Source organism: Apteryx mantelli, chromosome 7 (assembly GCF_036417845.1).
Source record: "Apteryx mantelli isolate bAptMan1 chromosome 7, bAptMan1.hap1, whole genome shotgun sequence".
NCBI lineage: Eukaryota > Metazoa > Chordata > Aves > Apterygiformes > Apterygidae > Apteryx > Apteryx mantelli.
The window spans coordinates 26,815,947-26,840,107 of NC_089984.1; the positions used below are offsets into that span (position 1 = coordinate 26,815,947).

The 24,161-nt window shown below is 36.2% G+C and overlaps 1 protein-coding gene across 1 annotated transcript in view; it reads left to right on the forward strand.

Moving 5' to 3' along the window:
* Positions 1-24,161, forward strand: part of IDE (insulin degrading enzyme) — a 75,816-nt gene that overhangs the window by 37,463 nt on the left and 14,192 nt on the right. Inside the window, exons 12-19 of the mRNA XM_067300076.1 lie at positions 1,450-1,552; positions 2,551-2,673; positions 5,144-5,226; positions 9,814-9,958; positions 12,667-12,777; positions 14,849-14,969; positions 17,313-17,404; positions 23,837-23,948. Of these exons, the coding sequence (XP_067156177.1) occupies positions 1,450-1,552; positions 2,551-2,673; positions 5,144-5,226; positions 9,814-9,958; positions 12,667-12,777; positions 14,849-14,969; positions 17,313-17,404; positions 23,837-23,948 (890 nt within the window). The remainder of the gene's footprint in view (positions 1-1,449; positions 1,553-2,550; positions 2,674-5,143; positions 5,227-9,813; positions 9,959-12,666; positions 12,778-14,848; positions 14,970-17,312; positions 17,405-23,836; positions 23,949-24,161) is intronic.

The following is a 24,161-nucleotide window of genomic DNA, read 5'->3' on the forward strand; positions in this document are numbered from 1 at the left end:
TGTAATTCTTTGAGATATATTTCTCATTTATGTTAATGTAGCTAATGGTAGCTATTGTTGAGTGATCTTATACCCCACTGTCCTCCTGCTGCTTCAGTTGCAAAGCACAGATTAAATTATGGTGATTTGAAAATCTTGATAATAGGGGAATCTGGAACTAGATACAGTGGAACCCTGGTTTTTTTTCAACCTTCTTGGATCACTTACTCATTTATGTGTAAATAGTTAAAGAAAAAGGAGGGATGAGGACATAATCATTTAGATTATTAACCATCTGTGTATTTAAACTTTTCTGTTTTGCAAAATTCGTCCTGAGGGTATTCTCTGATAATGTATTTGTAAAGTAAAATACTGTAGTATGAGGCACAGCCATATGTGCATTTTGATTTCAACACCACTTTGCTGTGAGCATTAGAAATACACAGCAGAATGTTACTAGCCTGAAGATATTGTGATATAAAAGAACACTCATATTGCATATATTTGGATGTTTTAATGTGCATTTTAGCCATCTGTACAAGATTTGATACAATTCAATATTGTGCTATTCAGTATCTAGGGATTGCTAAATGTGTGTAGGAGGTAGCTGCGTGACCTTTTTTGACAACTTCAGAATTCTTATAAGCATTTATATACTTTTAAAGCTAGCTCATTATTTCTGTTGAATAGTCCTACATGTGGTAGGCAGTTAAGCCGAATTAAGGAAGTTTTCTTAATACCTATTGTGAAGACTACTGGAAAAAAAAAATCTATGAATTTGTAATTTTCTTTATGACAGATTTCCCTCCCTTTTATCTGTGGTCTGTAGGTTTCTAATTGAGTGTAATTCTGTTGTATTGACTGTAAAATGTATTAACTTTCCCACCCCCCAAAACGCCCCCAGATGTCAGTCCAAAATGAGAAGGACCCAAAGTGAGGAAACTTGCTTACTATTAACCAGATAATGAATGGAAAAGTGAAATTGCAGTAATATAATCTAAATGCCTAGGTCTGGAATAAAATTTCATTGCAATAGAAAAAGATTATATAGTCAGTATTTTCACTTATCTGAGTTTTGAGATAGGTGGTATGAAAAATGCTAGTCACTTCAGTAATTTTGTAGAAGGTCTTGAGGACTACTTTCTATGTTTTCTAAAACAAGGATAAAGTCTAAGAAATAGAAATTGCCTCACCAGTTATGCATAACCCCAAACTCTAACACGTTACAAAAACAGTAAAATTAAATTGTGTTAATAGTCTGATTTCATGCTTAACTTTAGTGGATAGTTCAATATACATGTATTTGCTATCTAAATGTACTCTGTAATTGTCTAGTGCCTTCAGGGGCCATTTACCATTTCCAGAAATGAGTGCTTTCTAGTGATGGAACAGAAACAACGTTCTGGATACTTTTGCACAGTCTTTTCTGAAGCGCATTGATACCAAAGTGCTTTGTCTCTTTGTTTTCAGAGTTGCAATAGTTTCTAAGTCTTTTGAAGGAAAAACTGATCGAACAGAAGACTGGTATGGAACACAGTACAAGCAAGAAGCAATTTCTGATGAAGTCATTAAGGCATGTTAAAGCACTTAATATATTTCCAATATCCTCAAGTGAAAGTCAGTGGTAAATTCTTACTTAATTCTCCCTTTAACAGAAGCGAGAACTTAAATCTGTTGTTCTGCATTACATGGAAATTGTACAATGAGTCTGTTTTAATATTATGAGAAGTAAGGATCTTATGTTAGTCTTTAATTTTTATATTTTTATTACATAAAACACTTTAATGGTTTTAAACCATGTTAAGGTTAAATACAGGGAATATTATACAATGTTGTAAAAGGTAAATAATATGCAATGGCTACTTAAAAATATAAGCATCAACTTTTTTAAACTTCAAAGTCTCTATTAAATGTTAGTGAACTACTTTGTTCTTTGAAAAGGAATATTTTTATGACTGCTATATGTTTAATTGTGTTTTTGAAATTGATTTTTGCAGCTTATAAAATGAATATATTTTGCAAATTAAATGAGTTTCTGAAAATCAATACTTCGAAAGAGGAAGTGGGCAAACCCTTGTTGAGTCTAGTTATTCATCTGTTCTTTGAAGAAGAGATGGCTGTCAAATATGCCCTGGTGCTGTATTGGGCCCGCCCAGACTGCTTTGGAGAGACATTGCATAGGAGCATGTTGCTTCATTTAGCTTGGCTGTAGCTGTGTTCTTGATCAGAGTTTCTGCTTATGAATTTTGTGTAACGCCTTCGCTTAATGTTCACAGTAGGAGAATTGCTGAGATGCAGAACCACTTTCCACTGTACTGTGAACTTTCCAAAATTATTTTTTCTTTTGTCTTCCTTCTTCTGAACACTGCATCCTACTAATGGCCTACTCCAACTTTGATTACAGACTTTTTTTTCCTGTTATCTTACCATCACTTACACGTAAGCTGTTGCAACACGTTTGTATTATCTGTTAGAGCATAAAAGAAGTAAGTGTTGTTAGAGCATAAAAGAATAATTATATTAATTAAGCAGAAATTCCACTTACCCTCATTGTTTCCCCTATTTATCTAGAAATGGCAAAATGCTGACCTGAATGGGAAATTCAAGCTTCCGATGAAGAATGAGTTCATTCCTACTAACTTTGAGATTTTGCCATTGGAAAAAGATGCAACACAGTACCCAGCCCTTGTCAAAGTAAGTTATCTGTATTTGTTCTGTTTGCTAGCTAACCTTTGGGAAATTTAGTAGTTACTCCTTTGTACATTTTAAAAATAGAGGTAATTTCTTATGCCAAAGTGTAAATTGTTAAACTTCTTTCTTAAACCAAAGGAATGAAACCCTTGGGTTATCGCCAGGAAGACAGTAGAAAGCCCATTCTTGCTGACCTTTGGACTATGATTATTTGGGTTCCTATGAAAATGATTCTACAAATCACTCACACTCTTCTTGCCCCTTTAAAAGCGTGTGAACAATTGATAGAAATAGTATTGAAACTTTTTGTTTATTCAGCAGAAGGAGGACTGCCACTTTTACATTTTTTGAGCAGTGTTCAGTAAGTCCAGGGAGTAGCCAGGGCTGTGTTTTGCAGCTGTGTATGGAAAAAGCTTGCATTTGCGTGTGGAGACATGTACACACACAGATACACGTCACTCTCCACTATCCTGGAAGTTCATTTAATGATCCTCAATATGTTAAGCAAAACTCAGTTTTTCTGAGTACCTAAATATTTCTTCTCACTACTAAAATATAACTGTCTGCTAATGCTCATTTCTGTTTTAGGCTTAGCTGGAGGATAAACAGGAAAAGTCTTCTGCCACTCTGTGTTCTGCTTCTGTTTGAATAATAAATTAATTCCAAAATACTTTTTGTACACTAGATTGATCTAAGTCTATTTTAGTGTGCAAACACATCCTTCAGAAGAACATATCTGTTCTGCATAGGGCACTTTAGGCATATGCTTGAAGTAGTGTTATTAACAGAGGAGGACTTTGAGTATATGTTTATATTCATCCTGAACTGAGGCACTAAGTCTCAGCAGGGACAAATACTACAGCTCTAGTGACTAACACTGCTTGCTACAAACGCTTGGAGGTCCTTTAGTGTCTCTGTAGCAACTACACAACTGATCCACATAAAAGCTTGGCTTAAGGCATCTTCTTTGGAAATGTATCTGCCTTTTAAACATGTTTGTTGAGGGAAATGTTTTTAATCTTCTCGCTTGACGAAATAGACATTATCTCTTCTGCCGCCATCTCTTTTATCTTCTCCCCAGCTCTATGTCTGTCCCCTTTTCCTTTTGTTGGCCCTGGCATTTATCTGACCCCATAGCAACCAGCAGAGATTAAACTTAAAAAGAAAACAATTTTTCTGCTGGTTTCGATGCCTAAGTGAGCTCACTATGGACTGGACCACGGTTGTGGGAGACACCACTGTTAGGGAGGGGACAGGAACATGGATGTAGGAGCAGAATGGCCCTTTTCACTGGCAGCTTGTCACTAGGTCAGCTCTGCTGTAATGGCACGACGTGCCCTGGAAAGCCCTCAGGACAGAGGGCAGTTAGGGGGTGAGCTTTGGCCTGAGGACCCAATTGCTACTATGCACTGGAGATCTCCAGCTCTTGGGTTAGGTTCCCAGTGCTGGGCCCAGGCTCTACTGCTTATCGTTCTGTCCCTGGTGCAAGATGGTGTATTCTAAACTGTGTACTAGCAATTTAATAATAAAAAAAAATGTTGTCACAGAGAGAAGCTGTAGTTTGGCTTTTTAGTGTAAATAGAGTATTGTATAGGGAAAGGTGTGCCATAAGGGACAAGACTTAGTTCTTTTATGTAAAAAGGAGGAGGAACCATTCAAGGTACCATTCTAGATCCCTGAGAAGCAAAGAACATCTGCTCAAAAATATGAGAAATGTTTTTACATAAAAAGTAATCTCTAATTATGTATTGCAATTTTTGAAAAAGGTGTTGGGGAGAAGAAATTAACTAGTGTTGGAAGGGAGGAAGAGGATCTATTTTAGTTTTTGTGGGAGAAAAAGGAATGGGGGGGGGGTTGTTTAGAGTCTTTCCTGTACTGAGAGATTATTCGAAAAATTTTTGGTGATGGATCTTTTAACTAATTTTCAACTAGTTTTATTTTTTTTTTCTAGATGTATGTGGGTTTTTATTATCAATGTTATTTTAAAACAGCATAATATCTATTCATCATTTTTAACAACAATTATAAGAAATTATATTTTTAGTCTAAAATATATACCTGTGATGGTAGTGTAATCACCTCCATGCTGCCCCCATCATGGCACATCCCTTAATGCCAACACTAACAGAAATTTCCTTGAAGCTAACTTTATAGATATCTTTGTCCATTCCTGCTCTAGAGAAATTATTCCCATGTTGATCATGAGCTCATTCACACAGCTGCAGCCATTTAGCCGCTTGCTAAGATGACATATAACTATATGAGTAATGTATGAGAAGAATAATGAGAAGCCAGTCTCATTAAGGATTGATGGATGTATACACAAATTTATATAACAAAAATGTGAATTTAAGGGGACAAAATTAAACTGACATTAGAAGTAATTAAGTGAAGTTTTTTAAAAATAGTGTAATCAAACATTACAATTAGAAGTTAGGTGATTTAATAAAAAAACTCTCTTTTCTTGACACAGGACACTGCTATGAGCAAACTATGGTTCAAGCAAGATGACAAATTTTTTTTGCCAAAAGCTTGTCTCAACTTTGAGTTTTTCAGGTATGCAATATGTTAAGTATATCACACAAATTGCACTCCAAAAGTTTCTTGTTTGTTGGGAATCTGCATTTATGTGGCAAAAACTTCACTGCATGTTTTGAGGCTTTAAAATGGTTATCCTTGCTTGGTAATGTGCAATAAGATACAGATAGCAGGAAGGCTGATGAATTATGCAGTAGTTGAACAGAAAGCAATTGCTATTGGTCATCTATATTAACATGAAAAGTTTATTAAAACTATTTTTCTTTTATGCTTTATTTGCTATACCTGAAATATACCTGTCAATAGCCCTACTACTTATTGCAATATACCTCTTTAAAAATGAGTGAATATTTTTTGAATTATGACTAAATAGCAACTATTTTAAGATAGTGTTTTATTTATAAAATGTTCTTCTGATATGGTTTTAGGTACTTGAATTCTCTTTTAATTTGGGTATTGCAAGCCAATATAAGATTTTAAGTGTCTAAAATAGTGGGAAATTATTTAACTAGCAGCAATAATTAATTTTTTAGAAGATTGCCCTCTGTGTTATCAATTAATGTGTGATTCTCACCTCAAGATGTGTGATAATATACTGTGATGTTGAATCTGGTCTTGCATTATTTTCATCACAGGAAAGTTACTATTTTTTAAGCAAGCATGGAAATGATGCATCTTCTTAATGCTCCAGATCCTTCCTCTGGAGTAATAATTCCTAGCTTTTGAGTTTTTTAAAAAAATACTGCTGTCCTTAATGTGCAGCGATTTATATGATGGACTACAAAAGGTGAAAATAGTTTCAGAAGCTCTCCTCCTTTGTACTAATGAAATGTATTAGTGATTTTCCTGGAAAGGCTATTTTATGGACTCTGATAGACATGTATCCTGTAGATACACTGTTGAGTCCCTGTTTTGAGTGATCACATAAAATTTTTTCTAGATAGTCTTGGCGGACTTTTAGGTTGAGGGGTTTTCTGGAGAGTGGAGGGAGAAGCTCAGCATTTTAACATATGTTTCCTAGTAAGTATGCCATTCATGTAATAAAAATAAGGTCATATAAGAGCCACTTTTAGAGATAGTGTGAAATAGTGATGCAAAATGCTTTAAGACAGTAACAGAGAGAACAGTAAGCTCAGAAGAAAATAGTGTGTTAAGTCCCCTGTAATAACTGACTTAAAGCTTGGGCAGAGAGTATAGAGTCAGGAGAAAGAGAAAAGTACTTGCCTGTCTGAAAATATTTTAAATTGCTAAACACCATATCTGAGGGAACTTGTTTTATGGCTGCTATTTAGGGTATCCCTGTGACTCAAAGTCAAAACTTGGTACTAGTGTTAGCCACCGGTTGGGAAAAATAGATTGCTTAGATGTTTCCTCTTTCTATTTGCTCTTTGAAACCACAGGACAAACATTACAACAGTTTTAGCTTTCATGTGTCAGGAAATGGAAGAGCAAAGTGATAACTACCTGTGAGAGAAATAGAATTGCAATTCTTTGTTTTTATCTGGTGCAATGGATTTCCACTCTATTATGTTTGCCAAAATCCCAAATGGGATTTCATTGATTGAGACTGATTTTATGATGTACAGGTATTTTAAATATCCAGATGAACTATGAGGGATACGATCACTAAACCAGTTTATGACAGATTAAAAGATAATAGTACATTGTATGTAGAGTGCACAAAGGTATAACTATATGCATATATGCACAATACGGTGACAGTCTTTCCCAGTTAGATTTGTACCTTCTTCTCAAGGAGTCTGTTTGAAGAGCCAGGAGTACTTGAGCTTTGCTGGCTAATGTAGTGCAATGATTTGTCTCTCTACTCCTCGGAATGACTGTAGAGGGAAAGCTAGCTTTGGTTTGTGGTTTTTTTCCTTTCCTTTTTTTTAAAAAAAAGGTATGTTAATTGTGTATGATTGGATATGAGGAGACTGATAACATTGGCTACATCATCTCCAAAAGAAGTGGTGAGCAGGTTTGTCAGTTTTTGGTACTTGAAATGGATTCTTAGTGAATCTCTCTGTCTTTTGAGAACAGTCATACTGATTGTCATTGGAAGAAAAGGTAAAATGTGTTTAGTGTTTCCTAATGAGAAATGATGAAATATCCATGGCTTCTGTGGCTGTTTCTTTTGAGTAGAATTCCAGATGTCTTTTCTATTCAGGATACTTGTGAATAATCCCGTCTTAATAACATACTTTCCTTGAAAAGTTTTAGCCATCATCTTCTGATCTAGAATGAGCTTATGCTGCCTTGTAGCAGATCCCAAGAATTTGTTCACACTGTAAGCTGCTTCAATAAGCTAGAAAAAAGCAGGAAGATTTCTACTGCCTGCGGCCCTAACCATCATGGATCTTTGGAAGGAGACCCAGAGATTCTAGCAGCACCTGCTGCGTAGATGAATTGAGGTGAAGTTGATGAGGGTCGTGAAATATTTCCCTCAAACATGGAAACCCTATGACGTTGCCATGGTGTGAGACTTGTATTAAAGAAACCCTGCATTAAACGCCTCTGACGTGAGATTTACCATCTAGCTTATAGGATGATAAAAAGCTTTTGCTTTTGTATGAATTATGACTTAAGAACTCAGCAAGTATCCTTTTTTAAAAGGAAGTAAAGTAATTCAATGTGATATTGTTTTGAAAACTTTCTGAAGATAGTTATAAACTCTGCACTTCAAGTCCCTCAGGGGTTTAGAGAGATGGATGTTAAAATACAATGCTAATTATTTTTATCTGGATGTGTGTTTAAGAAACTTTTTAAGCAACTGAGTGCCTTTGATTAAAATAGTAGTTCATAAGGTAGTATCAACACTTAACTGTTGAGACTAGCAATGTAATTTATAACTCTGAAGGGGGGAAAAGACTAGACTAAGATTTTTTCAAAGACACTATCAGCGATTGACTTGCTCTGCTTCCTCAAATTTAGTTAAAAAAAAAAAAGTAGATGAGAAATAAGCATTTATTTACAAAGTTGTCAGGAATAGGCAATGACTCCCAGAACAGTATTATAATAATATTCTGTTGTTTTTCACTCAACAATTGCAAAATGATTTAGTAGTTGTCTGTATTTTCAAAATTCTCTGTTGGCCTGACCCAGCTAAATGAGTACACAGAATTTATAATGGATACAGATGTAGTAATCACTCAGAAAGATTAAGTCTCTATTCTGGTGTCAAAATGGAAAAGAATTTAGTGAGTTTGGAGGGAGATTTAAGATAACGTAGGATTGACCTACATCTTGCTTTGAATTCAGTGTTAATTAAAAAATTAAGTATTAATTGGATTTGCATCATTGGGCATACTAAAATTGTTCAGTTTTGTTCATTGTAGAGGGAGCTGTAAATAGCAGAATCTTATATTTCTACTGCTCTGTTCGCTTAAGTCAAAACGTATTTGAATACAAGCCCAAGCCCAGAATAACTACACAGTAGCAGTAAGACAGCATTTCCTGGGCTAAGATTTCAGACTAGTGGGCTGTGCTTCTTGAACAGAAAATGTTTTGTCACTTCCTTTGCTTAATCTAAATGGCAGGGGAAGTCACGGCCTCAGTAAGAACTGCTAGGAACTTTCTTAAAAATACCTTTGTATTTCTAAGTTATCAGTGTAAGTGTATCGGTGATGTGATCTGTCTTTGTTTTACTATGTTAATGTTAGTATACACTATGAAATACCATGGTAGGTCAACCTAAATACATCTAACGTGGTAGCTTGTCTCTGAATGTGACCATTAGTGGTTGCTTAGGGGGAAAAAATCAAAATGGCAAGGTTTTGAATGGTAAGCAATATCTTGACAGGAAATTGTTTTAGAAACTCCTGATTATCTCTGTGAAATTGGTTTTAAATGTACATGTACTTCAGAAGCTTTAGAAATAAATATCTGGTCATAGTAGAAATAAGTTGTCTTGACTCTACAAATCTTTAAGATATTCCCATATTTAACAACATCAATACTGTTGAAACATGGCTCGAGTCTTTGAGTTGCATTTCTCTTTTTGAGAGATTTGCGGTGATACTGTATGTGATTTGATAATACTAACATAAGAGTAGATTAAGTATAGTTGTTGCCATTAAAAAGATATCACACAAAATTACCAGGATATGAAAATGAGTAAGCCAAGCTTCTTTCCTGAGCTGAGCTTAGGATGTGCTGCATATTTTTCGTACCATGAATTGCTAATTTCTTAATTTTTTAATAGCAACTACTTTGTTTTCTAATAGCATAAAAGTATTAAATTAATGTTTAGTATCTAGGCTTTCATTTTAGTCAATTAAATAATGTTTATGACTGTGTGTTTAACTCATTTTACACTTCATGTGTTCTGACTTTTGCAGCAAAGTAAATATAACATGGTTTGATTTTTCCAGCATAAATAAAAGAATATCTCTGGAGTCTTCAATGTACTTAGGCAACACCCAGCCGTAAGCAAGCTAAATAATTATTTTCAGGTTATCTTCATATTTGGTTTTGAGATAGGAATCCTTCATAATGGGATCCATCAGCATACTTGCAGTAAATATTGTTTCTTTCAAACTTAAAAGGCCAAAAGAAACTGAGAAGTAATTTTAAACTGCATATTTTACTTTCAACATTTTCTTCCAGCCCATTTGCTTACGTGGATCCCTTGCATTGTAACATGGCCTATTTGTACCTTGAACTACTCAAAGACTCCCTCAACGAGTATGCATATGCAGCAGAACTAGCGGGCTTGAACTATGATCTCCAAAATACCATCTATGGGATGTATGTAAGTACCCAAATCAAGGAAAAGCTTCGAGCCTTGAAATTACTTCCACTCATCAACATTTTTATATTGATTTGATGGAAGCATTTTTATTTAAAAAATGGCTTTTTCCATTGTGGGTCTAAGACTGTTATTCCTTTTGATCTTGATTATTAACCATCCTTTCTTTAATTTGAATTTTAAGTTGAATTTTGTTCAAAGTCTTCAGCAATCTTTCCATTCATATTAAGCAAATTTCTTCTTTCTTTTTATACCATTCATGAAATTAATTAGCTATAAGATTTGTTCCTCCTTTAAAAAGGAAAAAACCTAATCCAAGCTTAGATTTTTATTTCAGTTTGTCAGATACCTACTAAAAACTTTCTGACTAAGGGGGGAAGAAAACCCCCTTTCACTGCTGTTAAATAAATGGTATGCTTCAACTTTCCTTTCCAAGAACTACCGATCATGAGGCTGCATATACATACTCTTCAGTCATGTTTCTTCATCCATTACTTTGTCACTGCTTGAGGTATCAAAGCATTTCTTTTGTTTTTTTTTTGTTAGTCGCTACATTTATGCTGATCCTCTCCATTGCAACATGACATACCTGTTTATCAGGTTATTGAAGGATGATTTAAAAGAGTATACATATGCAGCACGCCTCTCAGGTTTGATCTATGGCATTGCATCAGGAATGAATGCAATACTTGTAAGTAAGAAAAGAACACAGGAGGAAATGAGACAGCTTGGGAGTTGTTGAGCTTGGAAAGAACACTTGACTTCTGCATTTCTAAAAATCTTTTTTTCCTTGCATATATCTCATGAATTAAAGGCAAAGCAAAACGATGTATTTTAATGAGTAGTGAATGACTTGTTTTAAGATCACAGTGTCTTGTGAACATGTGTGCCGTGCGATTGTTGCATTGTAATTCACATTTTTATCTGCTTGCATGGTAATCTTAAAAGTAACAATGTTGATTTCTATATAAAACAGAATAACTTTTCAGTTGAATGAAACTTAACTTTACAGATTTTGTTATAATGCTCTAATTCTGCAGTAGTGAGCTGTGGAAATGGCTTGTGCATGTGTTCACTAGAATGCAATGCTGGATATTTATGGCTTTCCTTAGTTGTTTTTGTTATGTGTTTTGAAGTGCTGACAATATTTACTTGATAAATATTGATATTATGTTAAATGGTTATTTCTGGGATTTATCATAGAAGATTTTAATAATCTCTCTTGACATTCTGCTAAAAGCTTTTGTTAACCATTGTTTTAGAGCAAAATTTGTTTTGAAATTTCCTGTAAGACTATTATTTTCAGGATAATCTTAGTAGGAGATTGCTGCATATAGTCTTTACATTTCTTGTATGAAAAAGAGTACTGTCTTTTTATCCCTACATTTTTTTTTCTCCAAGAAAAATCTAATATTGTATTTCCTGATAGCATCCGCATACTGAAAACATGGCTATCTGTTTTCAGTCTCAAAGCTTGCTGACATTCTCAAGGTCAGAATTAATTAATTAAAAAACAGGAAAAAGAAGTTCATTTTGTCCATTTTTAGCCACAGTTTAGAGTTATTTTTGTTAACCCTTTTTGTAGGGATGGTTCTTGTACCATAAAGATTCTATTTGCAAATACTAAAATCAGTTTATGCCATACTGATACCTAGAAATTTCTAATAATCTTTTCTATATCGTGAGATGTTTTATAGTCAATAAGTGTAACCATTCAATGTTGGTGTCTTAAGCAAGGATAGATGCTACACTAAAAACAATCACCCACATATAATACTGTTTTTGTTCTCGCACTAATTTAGGGTATTGGCCTTTGTCATACATGCATTTTTTATACCCTTTTCTTCAAATTCATAGTTTAGATGTAATTACGTTTCAGTAACTATAGAGGGAAAAAAATCCATGTTTTCAGCCCTAAAATATAATTAATATATCAAAATGTAGGCATCCATTTGAATTCCTGTTTCCAGATATCAAATTTTGAAGTTTTTTCTCCCCAAAAAACTCCTAATACCTTTTTTTTCACTAGACAAACTTTCTGTAGCTTGATGGAACCATATAGTCATTCTTTTTTTTTTTTGGGGGGGGGGGGGCTATTTCATGTATGCCTTCCAAAAACTTTGTGTGATCAGAGTGATATTAAAATTGTAGGCCAACTTCCTGTTTTTTCAGCCCAGCACCATCCTTAATACAAATAGTGCAGCTGTTGGCAGTACCCCAGTTTTCATAATATTGCTTACTTCCACTTTTGTGAATTATATTTATGAATAAAAAGATAAACATGAAACAGGGCTAAAAGTAAGTTGGAGGAAATACTTAGAGGGCTGTGAGTCTCATTTTCATAACTAAAATGAGCAACCTAGAGTAAAACCGTTTCAGTACTCTGAACATACGGTTTACTGACTGCACCCAAACTTGTAAACAATAAAAATCTATATTCAGAATTATAGCTTGGTTACATCAAAGTGAATTTATATTAATTCTCTGAATTCATAACTCCTGGGCAAATGTGCAATGATATATTCATCATTTAGTTATCATCTTTTGATGGGTAAAGTGATTTTACTTTAGAACGAGTTAGTTTTGAATAGTCTCGAATTTAGAGTAAGTGTTGAAAAGTTTATTGTTCTTTGAATTATATGAAACTTGGTAATTGTTTTATTCTTTTTTTACCTTCCACATTTAAAACAAATTATGCACTTTTTCCGTAGCTTTCTGTAAAAGGTTATAATGACAAGCAACATATCTTGCTCAAGAAGATCATTGAGAAAATGGCTACTTTTGAGATTGATGAGAAAAGATTTGAAATTATCAAGGAAGCGGTAAGCTACCTGAGGAGGTTTGAATGCATTGACTTGAAGGGAAATCTGAGGGCTAATTATCCATAGAGGCACAACGAGAAGTCCTGCCTCACTGGGTTTGTGGGAGCTTTTTTCTTTGGTCTTTTTTGTGGCCACAAGTTCCCCAGAGTCTCTCAGTTATTTTTGACCAAAAAATGTAACAGGCCCTGGAGTCTTCTGTTAGGCAATTTTTCGTATAATTGACTAAGGGATTGCAGCTTGCTTTGATAGAGGTAGAAATGTAAGAAGGAGGAAGAAGAATCTAAACTATCCCAGTTTACGATTTGGAAATGACCCAAGGGATCTAGGCGTAAAAGAAAGGGGAAATAAGAGAAGGGTAAGGAGGTGTTGAGAAGAGTGAATACATTTCTTCTTCTCCCCAGACACGAAAGAGCTCTGCTCCCAGGCTAAGATTCTTTTGTGCAAAAATAGCTAATTTGCAAAGTACATACTGACTTCTGGCAGTTTGACTTCCTAAATATAATGACCTATGCATATTTATGAAATAAAATTTTAAAAGACTGTTTAGCTCATGAAGTAAGTTTATAACATTGGTTATGTTTGCTAAGCCAGACAAGAAATGTAAATACTTGGTCTTCAGCTGTTTTCCCGAGAGGAAGACAGAGTTAAAATAAAGGAAGTAACTTTTTACAGAATATAGCAATTATATGTTGGAAGTCATTGCTGTGAGTTGTTGTGGAGATAAAAATGATTTCAGAAAACCGATTAGACAGATGTTGGGGGACAGGCTTATTTTTGGCCCAGAAAGTTTGTACATAGTCTGCAGTAGATGAGAGCGCTGTGATTTTGGGGAAGATCACTCCCTACTTGCTCTAGTCTTAACCGTAATCCTCTGCTATTGATGATTGTTAAACAGATCACTGGGCTGGACGAACGCCAGGGCCATCTTTAGTTCATTACCATGTAATAAGAAATTTTAAGTAGATGTATATCAAATATGAGGCAGATTTATTACAACAGCACTTTGTTCAGGGTTCTGTGCATCTCAAATATATTAAGTGTCTGGAAAGTTTAACTGGATGTGACAAAAACCCCATGGGTCTGTGAATAATCTGGTTTGTGTGATTTTCTTTTAGTTTGTGGTGCTTCCCTATTCATCTTTACACCTTACTTGAGTTTTGTCTCTGTATTATGCATATTTTGTCATTTTATAGAATTTTAGTACATAGACCTTTTTAGTATTTTATCCTTATTTTGCATATCTAAAAGTCAAATCAGCTGGGGAGATTGCAGTTTTCCCCCTCATGTTTACATCTACAGATGAGGGAGGTATCAGCTTCTTTCTGCTATTCGGAACAGGTAGAAGGAGGATGAATCCTCAGCAACTTCATGCTCTTTCTAGCCCACATCTTCTGAAATAAGTTGCTTTTCTCCTATAGTGTAAATGATGTGCTTATTTGTGTCTGTGTAAACCCAGGAGATCCCAGCTTGCCAAAATGATTAGTTTGCATTCGTTAGAGGAAAGGGTTTTTCGCTTATCTTGCAAAGGTGTGAAACGGGCTAGAGAGGAGTTTCTGTAGAGAAGCTCACTGATTCTTCTCTCACCTCCTTTATCTAGGCCAAGAATGCAAAGAATTTCCCAATTGCTCCTGTACTTTTCTAATCATTTCAGCCTTGGGAACTGGGAGAAAAATACATGTCTTATTAGCCCCTTTTTCCCCTTGCAGTCACTGTAGAATGCCTATTTCTGGAAGAAAGCAGCTTGATCTAAATACTTATTTAAGATCTATCTACCATAATTGAAATGTCATTCATTAATTTTATGTTTGGATTTAAGTATGGTTTCATTCTCATTTGAACTATCTTAATGATCACTGCTTAATCCATTGCCTCATAGGCCCATGTTACTACTGAGATGATTTAACACAATTGTTGAACAGACCTAACAGGCAGGAGAATGCTGTTGACATTTGAAATGTATGTTTTTGGTACACAGAGTACAGGGTTACTGTACAAGAGTACAGGGTTACCATTTTATGTTTAGAAATGGAGTTCTGTAATTTAAACTTAATTGATTTAACTTTTGTTTTAGTACATGAGATCACTTAACAACTTCAGGGCAGAGCAGCCTCATCAACATGCAATGTATTATCTCCGACTCCTGATGACGGAAGTTGCTTGGACCAAAGATGAGTTAAAAGAAGCTCTAGATGGTAATGTTCTGCCAGTTTTAAACTTTACCCTTTTTATTTTTTTTAATGGAGTATGTCTTATTACCAAGCTAATGAAGGTATCTATTTTGAACTCTACCCATTATTTAAAGTGAACTCCTGCAGTGCCAGACCTGAGCTGATGCTCTTGGGAGTTGGTGCATCTGCACCTCTCCTCCGGTTTCTAGAAAGTTTATTAGTTGAGACAAAGGGCTGTACAAAGGTATGGACTCAGCTCGATCTGGCCCTGCAGTCAACCTGCTGCAGCTTCTTGCCAGCCCTGGGGAAGCGTGTTGCTGAAAATTTGAATGGCTTTGTGGGCATCAGCCTGGGTATGGTGAATCCAGTGCCATTATCCAGGGGCCCTAACTGCCATTTGTGTAGATAATAAAAAAATTGGTTATAGTCCTTAACAAAGAGCAGGCCCTTTGCTATATTTGGGAGGAAGAAGAAATTTCAAACTAAGAGGTTTAATCAATTTTAGTAATAGCTGAAGAACTCTTCCCTACGTGTATCTTACCGTGTTATGACAAAAGACTATTATTGGGACATATCCCAATACTGGGATAGTTTGTAAAATACCTTGTAATATCTCTTTGGAATGTACTGAGACCTTCTTTTCAAGAATAATGTCTTGCTTTTGTTTTTGTTTGGGTGGAATGGGGGTGGATTCAGAATGCGTATCCCTAGTGGTCAAAGGCTAGCCTTGTACCCTACTGTTTGAAGTTGTGATGCTGAAACGAAACTGCTGCATTCAGACAGATTCACCAGATGCCCTGAGAGGGCTGCACAGAGGTTTTTGATTTTTTTCCATAGAATTGCTCCAGGATAGAAACAGAAATGTTTAATTATGTAGTATCTGGAATGATTGCAGGTATCTCTGAGACTCTGTGGTGCCAGTGCTGCCCATGAAGTCAGTGATGAAACTAATTCTGATTTTCATGGCAGTGGCTCAGCTATATTTAGATCATTCCTTTTTTAATGACTGCAGAATTTGGAAAAAGTAACAGATTTTATGTTCCCTATGTAAGTCTTCTTTTTAAGATTAATGCTATTGTATTCAGCATAAGAATGGTTAAAAAATTGAATGTTTTAGGGTTACAAGTCTCCTTGGTATTGCTGGAAATCTGCTCGAAATGCAGAGAATTTCTGCATGATTTTTCTTCCTCCTTTCATGCTCTCTCATACTCAAAACAACCCTAATCTTTTGCACTATTAACAAGCAGTTCTAGAGGCAGAATTAAGATTATGATTACACAACAATAAAAGGACTGTTGCCTGTTGTGTTGGAAATGCAAATTTAAGATAAAAGAAGCAAGGAAAGCAAAAGTAGTTGATTTGGAATCAAGAAAGAAGAAAGATGTAGAAATAGTGTTTTTATTGGTGGTCAATTACCTCTTTTAAGAGAGGGAAAGCGAGATAAGCATTGAATAGCTTTTCCTAAGAGAAATCACCAGTCTGTGTTAGATATGTATGTATCCCCCACTGAATAACTGTGTGACCTCATTATCTTAAATGCATTTGCCTTTTGAAAACTTTTGTGAAATACAAAAGTACTGTAGCTTTTATAGTAGTCGAGAAAATGATGAATTGAGAAACTAATGGATTTGGTAAAGTAGTGCAGGGATCCTTGCAGAGTAAGAGAATTAAGAGCCGATCTGTTGACTTTAGTATGAGCAACCCATCCACTCAACATACTTCCCACTCTTATTCCACTGATTCTGTGTGTTAATCTATATTTGCTTTACATACGAAAACTGCTTTACAAAGGTGCTAGCATAGAGTGTGTGTGTGTATATAGCCTAGTATATGTTTTAAAATAAATATTTCTTGTGTATAATTTGTTGCAAAGATGTTATCAAAACACCATATTTGAGCTGAGGTGGTTTTTTTTTTTTTTTTTTTTTTTTTTTTTTTTTAGTCTAGCTGGTAAATGTACTGTGTTTCTCAAGCATTGTAAGCTACATGTTTAGTTAATGGCTAAAGCTTTATCTTGGAACAGCACCTGAATGATTGTAACTGTTTTCTCTGGAGAGAGAATGTGTGTTCAGCATGACTGGAGAGAAGGCTTTTTTTTTTTTTTTTTTTTTTTTTTTCCCCCCCTCTCTCTCCTTTTTGGAATCTGGGTCAGACGATATGTGAATTCTAAGCAAAGCAAACTATATGATGAGTGCTGCTATTTAGACCTGGAAGCTTTCCAATGCTGCATTTTTAAGAAGCGATCCACTTTTTTATGATGATGAGTTTCTGTTTCTCTAAGAAATACACCATATATAATGATAAGTTAGATACTTCTTAATGTAAAAATACATGTATTTGATTTAACTGTCTAAATATCTATTCTAGATGTCACTCTTCCCCGCCTCAAGGCCTTTATATCTCAGCTGTTGTCACGGTTACACATTGAAGCTCTTCTCCATGGCAATATAACAAAACAGGTTGGTATGATACTTCTTTAATAAAACAATTTTTATTTAAAAGCAGCATTAGAAATGAAGGGCTAGTTTAATCTTCTCAGATTTTAAAACAATTTCACCAAATGTGATTGTATAATTGGAGTTTGTACTTCTTTATTGGGAGTATCATAGTGTCATCTTTTCCACTTTAAATTTCTTAGGCTAAGTGCTGCCTCTGTATGGCTCTTGGAGATTTAATAGAAAACGGCTTATGATCTTAATATTTTAAAGTCTGTCTTGCATCTCATTACTATAATGTGATCAAGCTGCATAGGGAATGATGTGCTGCAGATCTTGCTTTTCCGTTTACAAGTTTCAGGCCAACTAACAAAGACTTAAGAAGCCAGAATTCTGCCAAGTGCTTTATACAAAGCTAGACAGGAATGGTGATCCTTAAAAAAATAAAGTTCAGCTCTCAGTTCTGCCTTTTGGGGAGTAAAAATGAGAAAATGTTTGTTCTGTCTTGCATTAAAATAGTAATGGTTTGCACTGGCATAGGAAATTTAACCAAAGATCTGAATATATGTACTAATACAAAGTGTAATATCTTTCTTATAGTAAAAATGAGAAGATTTCTGCATTCTTTCTTTCTTTTCTACCAAGATGTTATACCAGTTCTATGATACTTTACTAGCAGGAGATGTTCTAAAGTATTGCCAATGACTGCTGAATGTACGGAGAAGAAAGTACCTAGTAAGGAGGGGGGAAAAAATGATGAAGGAGCTAGTAGCACTGGGTGTAAAAAGTTTGTTCTTTCTGGGGCATCTCCAGAATATTTGTTTTTTAATTTCGTAGAGTATTTTTCATGTCAAGAAATTTGATGGCATCTCCCCTCCCCTTAATTTCTTACACTTTTTTGTATGATATGAAATTCAGTTCTTTCTAAATCACTGAATGGCCAGGGTGATCTTAGATTTTCGTGATGGTTCAGTCATAACAAACAAATGTATTCTTCAGCTGGCATCATGGGTGCCTACTCAATGGGTCAAAGTCCTATAGCTAGAGATTTGGGAAGGATCGATTGTTATACCCGTAACTATTTAATAATTAGAAGTGATCTGTGATCCTCCCCTGAACAGATGTGAGTAGGAAAACTTACCTGTCCTTCATCGCCCATATTGTGATCATCAAGTTCGTGGCTATGCTGCACTGACCACCTCTTTTTTCAAAACAAAACAACCCAGAAATTATAACCTAGATCTGAGAAATGTTTCCATCTAAAATTTAATCAAAATTGACATACTCTTCTGACAGGTTTTGGTACTGAAAAAGATTAAAAGCTTAAAATTGTCTTGTTTCCTCTTGAATTAATTTCGTTCTGGTATATGTTCTTTGACCGTTTGTCACGTTCATTTGCCACAAGTGGGTGAATAGTAAATTAATCATGTTCAAACTCTCACAGTCTTGCTCTAAATAATCTGTTGTAATTTGGTGTGCTGATTGGCAAAATGCATAGTATTTTCCTCTAACCTTTCAAACTTTTATTAGACCTTGCTCTTAGTCTTTGCTTTGGGATTTTTTTGTTTTGCTTGTTTTTTTTAACTTTCCCAGCATGTTTTTATGAGATCACTTTTATGTTGTGAGTTGATGTGGCAACACAGACTAAGAGATTTTGCTGTTCAGTATATTTTCCAGTGTTTTTTAAAATGTTCATTTCTTATTTAGTGTAAGGGGAGTTGGTTGGATGTTTTTGTAGATTGAAATGAAGATTTTAATGGGATTTACAGAAAGAGCTGCATTTTTCTTAAAAGTTCTACATCTCACAAAAATCACTTTTTTTTTTTTTTTTTAACAAAGTATGGGCCGTTGCATGTGAACTACTTCAACTGGAGCAAGTAATTTCCTGAAAACAATAGTAACTGTAGAACTGCTTCAAATCAGTACTGAATTGTACATTTGTTCAAAAAAACACCCTAAGTATATTTAAGGCATTAAAGAAAAAAAACTTCAAGTAATGAGTAAGGATTCATTAAAATATTAGGGAATAATGCAGAATATTAAACAGAATAAGAATTATGAACTCTGTCTGTGGGTATAGTCATACAGTTTAACTTCGATAAAATTCCAGACTGGATTTGTGAATTCCATCACATTGGATTTGTGATCATATTCAGGTGCTTAGTGTGAGTTTCAAAAATGGATAAGACATGTAAGGGACTAATGCTGTTGTACCCTGCTCATTAATGCATGAATTGATCAGCAATTCTGAGTTATCTACATTAGACTATTTACAGCGGAAATACACAAGTGTATTTCTGTACAATTAGTTAGAATGCTGTATATGGCCTTTATGTAGGTATGTGTTTATGGGCAAGCTGTCTAATATCCTTCCTTGCATTATGTTTTGCCTCCTGGTCATCTGCTGATCTTGTTCCATTCTGGTAATAATTATTGACAGCTCCTGCAGTGGACCAGCTCTCTGTTGCTGAGATCAGCCAGTCTTTAGGGCTCTAAGGCTGCCAGTTGTGTCTGAGCTCTACAAGATCCTCATGCCAATTTGCCTTTCTAGCTCGTGTCCACAAGCCGCAGCAGCGTGGGTTGGAGTTTGGCAACAGCCCTGCAAATGGGGGTGGAGGTGCATGCGTGATTTGTGAATCAGAAGCCCTGTCTCTTGTTCAGCATAGCCAGCAAAAATTGAGAATTAGGCTACCAGTGGACCTGTAGGTGCAACTGGCAGTACCGTATGTGCAGCTGGCTGCACTGTTAGACATTCTCTCTGATGAAAAGGAGAAAGAAGTGCTGGCTCTTTTCTGTGCAGGGTCAGTCTTTGAGAAGAGTAATGACCGTCAGCAGAAGGTTGTTCTGCATATGCAAGAGGATCAGCTATAGAGAGACAACTTTGAAATGAAGAAGGTAGCATTCACGCAAATCTGTGCTTCACTCATGAGGAAGAACACTAATGGAAGGGTGACATTCAGCATAGGAAGAAGGGTTGCCATGGTCACTGGGAGGCTGGCAACCTCTGACTGTCACTGAATTTAGGTTTAGAAAGGTGACAACGAGTGCCATCTGCCACTCAGAAGGTTCCTTTCCTGTGGTTCTCAAGGGTAAGAGATGCAGAGGTCAAAGCAGGCTTCACTTTGCATGGCTTCTCCAGTGCTGTTGGGGCCACTGATGGGAAGCATCTTTTTATCTCTTTTTATCCCTCATCGGTAGAAGGGGCTTCATTATGCTACTGTCTGCTGTTGACCACCACAGATGTTTTACTTATCTAGCCAAATGTATGATGCCTGGGTTTTTTTGTTGTTTTTTCCCCAGCAACTTGTGCATGGCAAAGTCGCACAAACAGGCCAATACATTATCTTGCTGAGCCTGCTGAGATCAAAAGAGTTGCCGTGATTCTCTTGCTCCTTCATGACTTTGCCTATATTCTCATCCTGTAGCTTATGAAATCACTCACCAGCAGTTTCCACCGTCATGAAGACTTTTCTAGTTTTTGCTCCAGCAGCAGTTGAATAGCGATGAAGTGTGTGTTTGGTGACTTGATGAGGAATATGAAAGCCCCTGTGTCAGGTGTGAGGAGGACACCTGCTTCCTTACCAGGAGTCTCTTTGCAAGCTGTGGTCTATAACATATGAGAGAGAAAGTGCAAAAGTTTGTAGCAGGAAGCCTTTGAAAACAATAGGTCATCGTTACTTGTGTTTCTGGATTCTGAACTCTTTCTGCCACTTGCCACTGCAGCTTGTTTTAACTCAGCAGGTACGTGAAAGAATGGGCTGGGTATCCAGAGCCCAGTCCTGTGAGGACTAGAGTTCAAGCAGGAGCTTTGCCATGACCTTCTGCTTCCTGCAGTCTGCTGCTAGCCCACCAGAGAGCATTCCTGAGCAACTTTGGAGCATGTAAGCAGTTTTCTGTGATAAGCAAGGGAGCCCAAGTGTGGAAAATGGGCTGGAAAGGCCTGGGAATGGGGGGGGGGAGGGGGGGAGGAAATTGTGGCTGAGGTAGATTGATAACTCTTGCCAACTTCCTCACCACCTGCAGAAGCTTCTGCCCCTCACACATTTCCTTTTACTAGAAGTAGGCATCTCTCACTTGCAGCAGACATCCAGTAATGCCTCACTCTGCTCCGGTCTTGGCTTGGCTTGGCTTGGCTTGGCTTGGCTTGCTCTACATGTATGAAGACCTGTATGTTTGCTGAACTCTCTTTCATTGCAGCACCCTCCCTCTTCCTGCTCCAGCATGTTTACTGTTCTCTGAGGTGTAAGATGTGGCTGTGCGGTCTGGCTTCACCCACAAGTACTCAGTGTCCTTTCAGTAGGAAAATGAGTATGCTTCATTTTTTACTCTCCCTGTGCAAATAAAGCACCTTTCTTCCCTTTTATTTAAAGGGTTGGTCTCTGTCCCCTCTGTAGAATTGTGTTGGCGAGGACAGGTTCTGGACTCCTGCTCAGGGAACAGTTCTCCTCTGCCGTAGGAAGGGACTGAGCCTGCACCGATTCATGGGTCTGGGAAACACGGACTTAAAATGTGTCTTAACAGGGGTAGGCCTAGCTGATGACTGCAAGTTGCCTATGTGACCCCTATAGTAAGTGAGCTCTGGTTAGGGAGGATTTGCCTCTGACATGATCTCAGGGGGCAAAAACAGGTTCTCTTTTTGGAAAGAGAGGTTGGGAGGGGAGAAGAGCTGCAGGCAAATATTCCTGGACACTGACAGCTGTGTCACTAATCTGTCTTGCTGTCAGCAAAGATGACCCTTTGCCCAAGCAAAGGTGAGCTGGAGTCAAATGTGCCTTGATGATAACAGTGCATGTGGAGCCTGTGGAGGTGCTGGATGGTGAGGGAACGCCACTTCAGACTCAAGTTCAGCTGTGTGATCTGTGGTGCTCTTGGCTGAGGTTTGAGTTATGATGGATGATCGCAAGTTTGGTGGAAAGAACATGTCCAGATTTCATTTTACCGCACGAAATTGTTTGTAATAAGAAATTAGAACTTTAATGTCTGTGCAGCTGCCAGGCTTGTGTGTGCTAATCCCAGGAGACCTGTGGCAGGACAGAGGGTGCCTGATGTTACCCTGGGGTGCGAAGGGTGGGCGTTACAGCTGGGTGTTTACGCAGGACTGTGGTGAGTAGGCAGAACCAGCCAGGCAAACCAGTGGTGCAGTGACAGGCGTTCCTGGTGGGGCTACACCTTTTTTTTTTTTTTTTTTTTTTTTTTTTTTTTTTTTTTTGGACGGTGTGGTTTATGGCAGATAACAAAATGTTACAGGTATGGCTTGTCTACACTTCAAGCTTACTAACATGTAAACGAGCACATTTTATTTGGGATTTTTAACTGTCGATGCAGAAATTATGGCTGAAAAAGAATAATTTCTGAAAATACTTAAAGCATTTGTATGTTCCAGTCTCTCTTTAGTAATTTACATGACTAATTTCTGGCAATTTCAGTAAGAATTAAAATTTTGCTCAAATGTTTTAAAAATATGGACAAATTACTTGTTTATTTAAATACCTGTTTAAGTCCTTTGCAAACTTGGGATCTGGAATCTTCATTCTTGGGCGTCAGTTCGTACCAAACACATTGGAAATAAGAAAAAGAACTTGAGCAGCCTGAGACCTCAGCTTTGGTTCCTAAGAAAGCAATATATTGTTTTTCTATCTTTGTATACCCAAAGCTTTCTTATTTACTTTTAAAATTTATGCATGCCCTGTCTTGGGAGAAGAAACCAAAATATTTAGAATTTTAGTCTGATACTTAAGGCCATGAAATACTCTTTTTGCATTTGTTCTCATTATATCTTGTGAGGTTGACACCATTATGCTGTTTTGAAAGCTCTCTGCAATAAACTGTAGGCAACAGCCTATTTAAAAAAAAATAATAATAAATTTTACTTTTTTGGACATGGCTTCTTTAAGGTCCTGGTAACTAGGCATAAATTTTTTCTAGTTCGTTAAGCAGCAGGTGCAGACGAGAAAAAAGAAAAAAAAATTTAGTGCATCAAATAAAAGAAAATGGCTGACCAACGAGTCCTAATAATACCAGTGCTTCAATAGAATGCATATTTGAAGTTAACTGTTAGTTTGTTGGGTTTTTTTAAATTCCACCTGATATGTCATTTGTTTTGGAAACATACATTGTAGATGTCTAGATTTCAAATTTTGGTACATGAGTACATCAAAGTGGTGAAGGGGGAAAAAAGAAGCCCACTGAACATCAATTTCAAAAGTGTTGTGGAAGAGGGAAAGTAGTTCATGTAATGAAAATAAATTAAAAAAAAAACCTTCTTCCCATCTGTTTATTTTTAACTTCTATTGTATTTTTATTAAATTACAATATCCCTTCTTTCTATTCCTGTTTTCTTGGGTTTGGGGTTTTTTTTTTCCTTTCACATCACCATCAATAATTGTAAAGTTTCAGCTTGCTGGTAGGTACGGAATAACTGATGATTGTTAAAAATCCTCTCATTTTCTCTTTCAGGCTGCATTAGGAATTATGCAGATGGTTGAGGACACTCTCATTGAGCATGCTCATACAAAGCCACTTCTTCCCAGTCAGCTAGTGAGATACAGAGAAGTGCAACTTCCTGACAGTAAGTTAAATCATTTATAAATAAATTTTTAAAGCACATTAAATTGAGATTCTCTGTCTGCTAATGGCATTTTAAAATGAATGTTATTCTGTTGCTGGGTTTTGTTTGGAAATCAGATTTGCTTCAAATTACTTTAAATTGTAAATTGAACGATATAATTAGGGTATGGTTTTGCTATGTTACTAAAATAATGCACGAGTATAGAATCTTTTT